This window comes from Amblyomma maculatum, chromosome 3 (assembly GCF_055883805.1).
Source record: "Amblyomma maculatum isolate TAMU_Amacu chromosome 3, ASM5588380v1, whole genome shotgun sequence".
Lineage (NCBI taxonomy): Eukaryota > Metazoa > Arthropoda > Arachnida > Ixodida > Ixodidae > Amblyomma > Amblyomma maculatum.
Genome location: NC_139346.1, coordinates 26,859,784 through 26,870,708, shown reverse-complemented (window position 1 = coordinate 26,870,708; position 10,925 = coordinate 26,859,784). Strand labels below are relative to the sequence as shown.

Below are 10,925 nucleotides of genomic sequence, written 5' to 3'. Positions count from 1 at the left end.
GTGCATCGTCCCCCTCTAGGGTAATGGTAGCGGATTTAACGTGGTGCATGAGGGTTTCTGCCCAATCGTCGATATTTTCAATATTTTCGTCCATGTTTGCAGATTCCCTAATTTGTCTGAATTTCTCCCATTCGATTGCGCTGATGATCTTTTCTCGTCTTACTTTGACTCCCCGTTTAAGCGTTATTTCGAGGACGTAATGATCGCTTCCAAAGTTGAGCTCTGTGTTCTTCCACCTAAGCTCCTCTATGTTTTTGGTAAATGTTAAGTCTGGGGTTGTGTCTTTGCTCTGTTTCCCACCCTCTTCGGACAGCCAGAGTCTGTCTGCAGGGTGAGGTTTAATTCGTGAAAATCTTATAACTGCCTGCCCTTCGGATCTTGCCTATTATATCCCCACTCTTGGTGGCAGGCGTTGAAGTCTCCTACAATTAGCAGGGGGTTAGCTCCGGCTGCCTTCGATCAGTGCTTTGCGAAATAATGTCTTGAGCCTAACTTTGCGCTCCTGAGGAGAGCTATATATGTTTAGGACGAAAATACTGGGTTCCTTCTTCCTGCCCGTGATGATTTCAACGAAAACCGCCTCAATGTCGCGAGAACTAATTTCATGTTCGATCACCGCTACGTTCCTTTTGACGAATGTAGTGACCAGGGATTTTTCTCCCCGGCCACTAACAAACGCTTGATATCCTAATTTAATTACTCCTTTGTCAGTTTCCTGTAGGGCTACGGCTAGAGGTTTTTCAACTATTTGCTCGAGATGTTGTTGCACTAACGCTGCTTTCGCGGGAATCCTCGGCAGTTCCACTGCCATACCGTCGAATTAATCTTTGGTTGCGTTTTGCCCATGTTGGAATTGGTCAAGTATCCCTTCTCTCACTGTTTGCCTTTCTGCCATAGCAGCAAGAGCCGCGTTTGTTTGTTTAGATTGTTCCTGAATTCGGTTTAGGGCGCCTATGATGTTGGTCATGCCTGTCTCGAGCCGCTCGAGTCTCGCCCCGTATTTGGCGTCTACGCTCTATTGCCGCCAGCGATCCGTTTCCCCGCCTCTTCGTTTCTGCGGGGGAGGTGGCCTGCACTGTTCAGTGATCATTGCGTCCTCCTCCGTGTCTGACGCCGCGGGTGGTGTTAGCACCTTTGGCGTCGCAGGTGGAGGTGTCGGTTTGGCTACATATGTTTTGCGGTGGGAGCCTGTGGAGGCGGTGGAGCCCCGGAATTTGGCTGTGATTTGGATTGGTATTGGTCCTGGGTGAGTTTCTTAATTATCTCCCTCAGTTCCTCAACTTCCTTAACTTTTCTATTTCTTGATCTTTTTCTTTGTTTTCCTCATCTTTAGCCTGGGGAACCCCACTGCTGAAATTCACGGTTTTACTGTCCCCGCTCGGGCTTCGCTTTTGGGTGGCCGACGGGTTCCTTGGGTCCCTGGAGTTAGCCGTGACTCTGGATTTGGACCCCCTTGGATCTGGACCGCTCCCTGCTGCTGCGGGAGCTTGAACGGTGACGTCGGTTGGCGTCCTCCAACTGCGGGAAGTCCCCGCTCCCCCGCTCTGCGCCCGGAAGCCTCCGTCCCTGTCTTGAGAATATCCGCGTTGGTCACGGTGGTCTCTTCTGAATTCGAGCGTCCTCTGCGGCCGCTCTCAGGTGTGGTGCTGGGATATTGGTGCTGCTCGTTGTGCTGCTGCTGCTGTTGCTGCTGCTATTCGGCAATTTTCTGCACCCATTGACGTTTTTTGGTCTGGTAGGGAGTCCTGTAGAGTTCTCTGCACTTCTTGTCGCCAAGCGGATGGTCTTTACCGCACAGCTGACATTTTATTTCGCAGGTGTGTCCCTGATATCTGGGCGCTCTTCTCCGCATCCTCTGTGTTATTCCGAGACGCCGAGAAGACAAGACTTTATTCGGACAGCAACACGAACATATACAAGCAACAAGGATTCAGTGACTTCGATTTATAAAGGAAGCCTGGGTGCAACCGAGGCATGCTATTGGCTAGCGCTACGGTGGCACACGCGAACCATGACTGCGTACATCAGATAGCGGCACACAGTAACCAAGCGGCACACAGTAGCAAGACAGCAGCAAGCTTGATAAGCGTTGCGCCGATATAACACTTCCCCTCCAACAAAATCAGAATCTATCATACGTCAGACGATCCGGCTTCCGCTTGTCACGAGCGCTGCGCCTTGGTAGCACACGTAACCCAGCATCAGTTTGTTCCGACGTTGAGGCACTTTGGGCGTGACTTGCGAGTGGAACACAATCACTCTGATCCAACACTGGCTGGCTCGAGGCAGCTGTAGGAGACCGTTCACTTTCGAGCAAGTCACTTGCAAGGGGCAAATCTGTATCACTTTCGTTCACAACAGCTGGCTTCACAAAAGAACGTCGCAAATGATCAGCATGCACAAATCGCGTCTGTCCGTCTACAACCACAAGGTATGTCATTGCCGATTTCACATCCACGACCCTGCCTGGACGCCACTTCACCTGTTCCCCACGCACTGAACGCACAAACACACTATCACCAACAACAAATGATCGAGGTGAACTCCTTCGCTTATTTGCACTGCGAACATTCCTCTCAGATCTGGCATTTATTGCATCTTGCAGATTCGGTTTCAACAAAGATAACCTTGTGCGCAACTTCCTCCTCAAGAACAGTTCATCTGGCGATTGGCCGGTGAATGTGTGCGGCGTTGTTCTGTAAGCGAACAGAAAGTTATCTATCCTGTGCTGCAGTGATCTGGAACTTTTGTTCTTCTGGTCTTCCAGCAATTGCTTCAACAGCGACTGTTTTACTGTTTGGACAGCACGTTCTGCCGAGCCGTTCGACTGAGGATGATATGGCGGAGTAAGCGTGTGCTTGACCCCGTTTGTCAAAAGAAACTCCTCGAATTCTTTTGCACGAAACTGCGGCCCGTTATCTGTGACTACCTCTATCGGCAGGCCATGACTTGCGAACAACGAGCGCACCGTTTCGATCGTGCTTTGCGCCGTCGTTGACGTCATGATTTTTATTTCCAACCATTTGGAATAGGAATCTACAGCTAGAAGAAACATCTTTCTTTCCTTTTCAGCAAAGTCTAGATGTACCCTCTCCCAACTGCTTGTGCACCACTTCCAAGATGAAAGCGGCGCTAGTGGCCCCACGGATTTGGTGCTTTGACAAATTTCACACTGCTTCACTGCTCGTTCGAGGCAGTTGTCTATCTGTGGCCACCAAACCATTGACCTCGCAAGTGCTTTCATCTTTGTGATACCGATGTGTTGTTCATGTAACAAGCACATAACTTCACTTTGAAGCGACTGTGGTACAACGACTCTGTTGTTCCACACCAAACAGCCGCAATCGACTGAAAGCTCAAACCGCCTAACGAAGAAAGGCTGATAAAGTGTGTCCACAGCACGCGGCCATCCGTGCCATACCATTTCACGAACAGTACTAAGAACTGGATCTTTCACAGTTTCCCGCTCGATATCTTTCGCCGTTAAGGGGAGTTTACTAACGGGCGAAAAATAAAATATTTCTTCTGCCTCGTCACCGGCTTCAGGCAGTGGAAGGCGTGATAAGCCATCTGCATTGGCTATTTTTGTTCCTGCTCTGTGCAAAATGCGAAAGTTGTAGTTTGCAAGGAAAATTCCCCAGCGATGAACGCGAGCTGCAGCGACTGCATTTGTGTGGTGCTTTGCCTCAAAAATAGCGGTGAGCGACTGGTGATCTGTGATCACGTTGAACTTACGCCCATACAGGTATTTATGAAATTTCTTTACTGCAAAAACAACAGCAAGAGCTTCTTTTTCCACCTGCGCGTAATTACGCTCGGCAGGAGTCATTGATCGAGATGCGAACGCAATCGGTCGCTCTACGCCCTCAATCACGTGCGACAGCACCGCGCCTAAGCCGTAAGCAGACGCATCACATGTCAGCTGTATTTCTTTCTTTACATCACACAGTTCCAAAACCATGTCTTCACTGATCAAATTTTTACACCGTCTGAAACATGCGTCACACTGGCTCGACCACTTCCATGTGCTGCCTTTGCGCAACAGTTGATGAAGAGGTTCTAGCAAGTTTGCTAGGTCAGGCAAAAATTTGGCGTAGTAGTTTACTAGACCCAAAAATGCCTTCAGTTGAGTCATGTTAGTTGGTTGAGGCGCTTCTCGAATCGCCTTTACTTTTTCTGGTGTTGGGTGTACGCCATGCTTGTCTAGCTCATGTCCCAAGTAACAAACATTTCCTTGGAAAAATCTGCATTTCCCTGGGTTTACCCGGATGCCGTGTTTACTCAGCGTTTGTAGCACTTGCTCGGAACGGTGATAGCACTCCGTCAGGTCTTTACCTGCTATTAACATATCGTCCAGGTAACAGGCAGTTCCAGGTATGTTTCGTAACACCTGGTCCATCACGGCCTGAAACATTGCAGGGGCGCTTGCCACTCCGTATGGCAGTCGCCGGAACCTGAACAGTCCCATGTGCGTGTTCACCGTCAGCAATTCTTGTGCCTGCTCATCCAGCTCAAGCTGCAGGTAAGCCTTAGACAAATCCAGTAAAGTGAACACGGTCCCTCCAACCAATGACGCGAATATGTCCTATGGCAGAGGCAGTGGATAGTGGTCGAGTTTAATACCCCGATTTACAGTCACTCTGTAATCCCCACATATCCTAATCTGCTTTTTCTGCTTTCTTTGGGACGATCACTAGCGGTGTAGCCCACGCACTGTGCCTCACTCTCCTTGTGCCTCACTCACACACCAGCCTTCTCAAGTTCAAGCAATTCATTCTCCACCTGTTCGCGCAATGCATATGGTACTGGTCTCGCCTTACAAAAAACTGGCTGCGCATCGTTTTTCATTTTGATGCTACCAGTGAATCCCTGAATAGAACCATAACCTGGCTCAAACACATCACTGTACAGCCGTTTTAACCTGTTCTCGGCTTCCGCTGCTACCATCTGCCTGCCATCCTGCACGTTATCAACGTCACGTTGCAACTGCTGAACAGCATTGTGCAAGTCAACTTTTAGTGCCGTTATCCAATCGCGACCTAAAAGCGTCGGCATGCGAGCTCCATTTTCTTGCTTTGCTATTATCAGAGGCAGATCGTAGCTTCGGTTTTGATAAGACACCTTGACGTTTGCTACGCCTTTCACTTTGAGTGAAGTACCGTTATATACGCCTAGACGTATGTCGTCTTTCGAACATGGACAATTTGGAAAATTTTCATCAAAGTCTCTTTCAGACATTATTGTCACAGCGGCTCCCGTGTCTAATTCCATCGGTATCTTCTTGCCATTTACTTTTACTTTAAAGTTCACGGCGGTGAGCCGTGAACTTCGTTCGTCGTACACACTGTAAGCAAGTCAGCTTCCGCCAAGGGCTCCTCAACTTTGTGCACCACCTTTGTTTTGCACATTTTTGCTACATGACCCGGCTTCGAGCATTTGAAACACATACTTTTGAGGAAAGGACAACTCACAGGCGTATGCAGTCCGCCGCATCTATGACAGACGCGAACAGTGCCTTTCCCACGTTGCTTCCTTGGGCCGTTTTGCGGGGCACGCTGCTCGTTGCTAGGGGCCTCCTCCTTTGTCGCGTGTCGCTGGCCTTGCGGGGTGGAATCCCGATGCCAGCAGATGTCCGCCGGACTGGTGGTTGACCCCTCCGGTAGCATTTCTCTGGTGTCTTTCTGAGCAGTCTCCAAGGCGGTAGCAATTTTGCAAACTCGCTCCCAGGTGACTTCATCATCAGACAGGGCAAGAAGACGGCATCGGATAGAATCCGCTCGCATTCCAGAAATCAGTCGATCCCGGAGCGCTTCTTCCAAAAAACTTCCAAACGAGCACGTGGCAGCCAGTCTCTTCAGCTCGACAATGAACTGTGCCAGGCTTTCGTGCGACTCTTGCTTTCGCTGGTAGAAGTGATACCGTTCGGTAACCACTGACCGCTTTGGTGCATAGTGCTGTCGGAGAACATCTGTAGCTTCTTCGTACTTGACTTCCGTGGGCTTCTTCGGCAGCAGAAGGCTACGCAGAGTCACATAAGCTTTTTCACCAAGGACAGTTAAGAAGACTTGCAGCTTCTTACTTGTGTCTATTCCGTTGGCTGTTGCGTACAGGTCAAACCTTTCCACGTAGATGTCGAAATTGCCAGAGTCCGGGCAAAACTCGCCCAACGATCCCAGAGTGGTGTTCATCACTGATGTCCCCGCTTGCCGTGGCGTCGTCGTCGTTTCTTCAGGAGGCTTGGTCACTGCCTATTCCTGAACGATCCCATCCTCGTCGCCATGTTATTCCGAGACGCCGAGAAGGCAAGACTTTATTCGGACAGCAACACGAACATATACAAGCAACAAGGATTCAGTGACTTCGGTTTATAAAGGAAGCCTGGGTGCAACCGAGGCATGCTATTGGCTAGCGCTACGGTCGCACACGCGAACCATGACTGCGTACATCAGATAGCGGCACACAGTAACCAAGCGGCACACAGTAGCAAGACAGCAGCAAGCTTGATAAGCGTTGCGCCGATATAACACTCTGCACTCGTTATTCGAATCTGGGCAGACATCTTTGCCCTAGGCACCCGCATGCGTTGCAAACCTCGTATTTCTTTCTATATCATACACATATTTGCCATGTAAGTGAGAGTTTCACCCACCTCGAGGCACCTCTGGTTTTTCAAACAGTATGAGCACGGTGGTTGAGCTCCTGCCCAGGCGCCTGGCTCCTAGCCCGGGGGGGTTGCCTTTGATCGTGCGTAGCCGTTGCACTATTTCTTCCTCGGTGATGCGAAGGGGAATGTCGTGTACCACCCCCTTACCGCAGTCTTCGGGCATAGCGACGTACGCCATGATTTCAATTTTCTGGCCCTCGAATTCGAGGACGCGTAGTGCGACGTATTTTCTTTTCCGTTCTTCGCTGTCTGTTGCGATGAGGATAGACTGCTGTTTTGTGTTGACCGAGAATGTGTCTTCCGCGGCCTCTCTGATGTTTATATTCGCGGTGCGAGCGATCAACTCCGCAAATTCAATGTTGCCATACTTAAGTAGGCGGCTGACTCCTCCCCGTGGGCGGAGAATTATTTTGTCAGTTCCGTTCTCCCGTTGCACGGGAACGCTTGCTTGGGAGTAGGAGTGAGGGAGAAGGAAACCTACCTCTCCGCTGCGAAGCCCCGCTGGCCCCGCCGCCCCGCCGGCATCGCGCTCGGCAGCTCGAGCAATAGGAGGTATGCACGTGACGTCATCCGCTAGGGGCGCTAGCAGCCAGCGCAGAGTAAAGCCCCTCAATAAACTAAAAGTAGCGCCAACATGTGAAGTTTGCCGCCCGCCTCCTCTCCTGCGCTCTCCTTCGTCGTTCGACCCTCTCATTGGCCGAGCGCCGTCACGTGCGCGCGCGCGTTTTTTTTTTTTGCTGGGCGTGCAGCTTCCTCCTTTCCAGCGGGGCGGGCGGCGCGCGCGCGGCACATATCGCCGTGTGTTTTGCTGCCACGCGGACTGCTACTAAATCGTTCCCGCTGGCTATTTAATTTTTTTTTCAAGCATGTTGCGCTGTTTGGCCGGCGGCTGATAGAAGCACGGTGGTGAAGGCGAGTTCAACCAACGCAGACATCGCGTACAAATGATGTCACGCACTGACAGTTGAAAACGGAACCGTTTCAGCGCAAAATATAAAAAAGAAAACTGCTACCACGCTTCTCAAGTTTCACGGTAGCTTACAATTCAGTCCAACCTGCAAAGAAACCACACAGACTGTAGCTTCCGCAGCCTAGTTAACTTTTTTATTCAAGCACGTTGCGCTTTTTTGTCAACGGCTGACGGACTCAAGGAGGTGAAGGCGAGTTGAATCGACGCCAAAATCGTGTACGTATGGTGACACACAATGGCAGCTGAACACGGCACCGTCTCAACGCCAAATATAAAAAAAATAACTGCTACCTCCCTCCCCAAGTTTACCGGTAGCTCACAAGTCAATCAAAGCTGCAAAGACTCCACACAGACTGCAGCTTCCGCCGCCTATAGTTAATTTGATCTGCAGCTGAAGTTGAAAAAATACGTGGAAGACAGCTGCTGCCACACTTCTCAAGTTTACCGGCAGCTCGCAATCCAGTCAACGCTGCGAAGAAACCATACACAGACTGCTCCAAAATTGTTCCTGTCCGCCGCCTAGTTACAAATTTTATAAAGCATGCCGCTGAGTGGCCAAATGTGACGAACTACGGACACACGGAGATGACAGCGAGTTGAACCAACGCCGAAATCGCGTACATCTGGTGTAACACGCTCACAGCTGAAACTATTCTGGCGGGAAATCCCTGTCAACATTCGGTAATTATGTTTCAGCAGTGAGTAATATTTTAACCTGAACACATTGCGACAAAATGCAAGGCTCTGGTGAGACCCGGCGCACGGCCGCCTCGATCGGCGCGCGCGCGGCGCTGATCGAGACGGCTGTGAAGGGCGCCTGCTCCGGAGAGCGCGCGCTAGTCGCGCACCCCGTAGGTGGAGCCACGGTCGAAATGCGAGAGGAGGAGCGGCCCCGCCGGAGGAGGAGAGAGGAGATGGCGCTACTTTTAGTTTATTGAGGGGCTTTAGCGCAGAGTTCGCCATACGCGTGGTCGTGTGTGTAGGCGCCGCACCCAGCCGCAGTATTCAACTCGTTCTGATCCGTGGGGTAAGCCTTTCGCGCCTTTACAGAATTTCTCCGTGTGCCAGCGAAAACCATGCGAGCGAGTGGATACACCCGTGGACTTCGTGGAACAAGAAAAACGACTGTCTGGACAAAATGTTTGACTGTAAAAACACCGGCCCGTACGACCGCGGTAACTTCGTCGAGGAGTGTCGTGTACTACAAGACCACTGCTTCGCGTTGAATTCCCTGACATCGGTGCCTGTGAAGTGCGGTCTTAAGTTTTGCGACAGGTGAAGAAATTAAAACGTACTAGTAATTAAAACGTACTAAGCCATGAATCTGTTTTAAGTTTTGGCAAAAAGCGGCCAAGAGCCACACGTGCGTGAGAGTGTCAATGACCGGCGTGCCGTTTTTAGAGGTGAGCACTTTGCGACGTGTCTGTTCGCTTAGCTAACGCTGTCACCTCCTCCGACTTGCAAGTGACATGTTACAACTTTATCAAGTGTTATCGCTGCACATTGTGTTGTTCTGAACCTAGGTTCCATGGGTTATGTGCATCTCAAGCAGAGCTACGTAGCCGATACTAAATTTGTAAAACATGCTCTCTGGGTGTGTGCCGTTTATCCTGCGAGTGTGTGACAGTGCTTTTTTTCTCGACCTTCTGTCACTCAAATTAAGCAACTGCATTGATTCGCTTTACTGCTGGAACAGCGCCTGTGGAAGTTTCGGCAGTTTGCCAACTAGCGCCACTAGAAGTGTACGTTTCGCCGCCATGCCAGCTTTGGAATTGGGGAATTTAATGCGCTCGCTGTCTTTTCAAGATGTGTTCTTCCTCAGTGGCAGCTAACAACGAGTTTAACGAGCTGCAAGTCGTTTTTCGCGAAATGGGTAACCGGCCACTTTTGCTGTCGAGCTGTTGCACGGGTGATGCCTAGGTGCAACACTGAACAGCGTGTTATGCCCCGGAGCATCAAAATATCGCTGCAGACTCCATGCGCATAAAGGGCTCAACAAAGAAAAGTGGATGTGGACGTATTTACCAGCTTGATAAGACTTTACGGATCACTTCCAATATACGGCGGGCACCTGACAGCGAACCTGAAACTGCGCGAGCCGACGTGCGCCGATGCCACCGGCGACCTCCGACATGGCGGACGAGGCGGGACGATGCTCGCGCCATCTAGTAGTACGACCTCAGTGACGTCGACTCTTCTCGCTTCGGCAACATGGTGCAGTTGCATGGACTCGCACCACTCAATCCATTTCAATGCCCTCTGCACATGTAGGTGATTGTGACTTAGCTGGGCCCCGACAGAACCGTGCTATAACAGTGCTTTCCCCACTTCATTCAGTGATTCAGTCGCAACAGCAGCAGCGTCGCGCGTCTTGCGGCACCAACCGTACGTAGTTTGTTGAGACCACGCGCAGAATTAAGAATATTTTCCGTGTCGCGGCGTTAATTCTCAATTGTTATTCCGGTTAACATTGCACGTTACGGCAACGTTTAAAAAACGGGATTTTTGCGTGTTTTGAAGATGTGTCTGAGATGGAAAAGTAAGCAATGAAAAAGACCTAAAATCTCCAACTGACTGATCCTGTATGTGAGACCCATAAACAAAGACATACTGATGTATCAGGCACATGATACTGGTCTACAAGACAAGCATGTATCAGCCTATGAGATGTACGTATGGACTTCTGTACTCGTCTGATACTTTTCTTATACAACCAACAGATAAACCTATGAAACCAATGCTATTGCCTATAGGAAAAATATGTATCAGCCTATAAGATTTATGAGTTTCATAAGTCCCATAGAAATGCAGATACAACACATAGAATACCTACAGAACCAATACAGATTTTTATACAACCAATAACGCTCCCTATTGGTCTTTTTTTGCTAGTGATATCCTGCTCGGCCACCAAGTCTGAATATTATTGTCCCAACCCAGGGTAGACCTCCGGCATCCTTCAATCCCCCATACCCCGTACCGACCGAATCCGTATCCTGGGCCTTCATCTACAAGATAATGGAGGAAACGCCACTACTCTTCAGCGAAGAGATAAATCTGTAATCCAGATCAGCCGCCTGCTCAAAAGAGTCGCCAGTAAGCATAAGGGCATGCGCGAATCCAATCTTTTGCGCCTCGTACAAGCCTTCATTTGTACGCGCATTACCTACGCTGCCACTTACCTTCGCCTAACGCAAACAGATCGGGAGCTGTAGTGTTTGTAATCGGCATCTAGCCGAATGTTACCACTCTGCTGGCCACGATACCCTCCCTAACAAACAGGCTCGCTAA

The 10,925-nt window shown here is 50.1% G+C and overlaps 1 protein-coding gene across 1 annotated transcript; it reads right to left on the bottom strand.

Moving 5' to 3' along the window:
• Nucleotides 1–1,893: 1,893 nt before the first annotated feature.
• LOC146194393 (uncharacterized) lies at nucleotides 1,894–6,541 on the bottom strand. Its single transcript, XM_084597394.1, has 2 exons — nucleotides 5,472–6,541; nucleotides 1,894–2,289 (listed from the first exon to the last, which is right to left on the bottom strand). Exons 1-2 carry the CDS (start codon nucleotides 6,186–6,188, stop codon nucleotides 2,140–2,142), a joined length of 867 nt encoding a protein of 288 aa, XP_084453520.1. The 5' UTR covers nucleotides 6,189–6,541; the 3' UTR covers nucleotides 1,894–2,139.
• Between the last annotated feature and the right edge of the window lie 4,384 nt (nucleotides 6,542–10,925).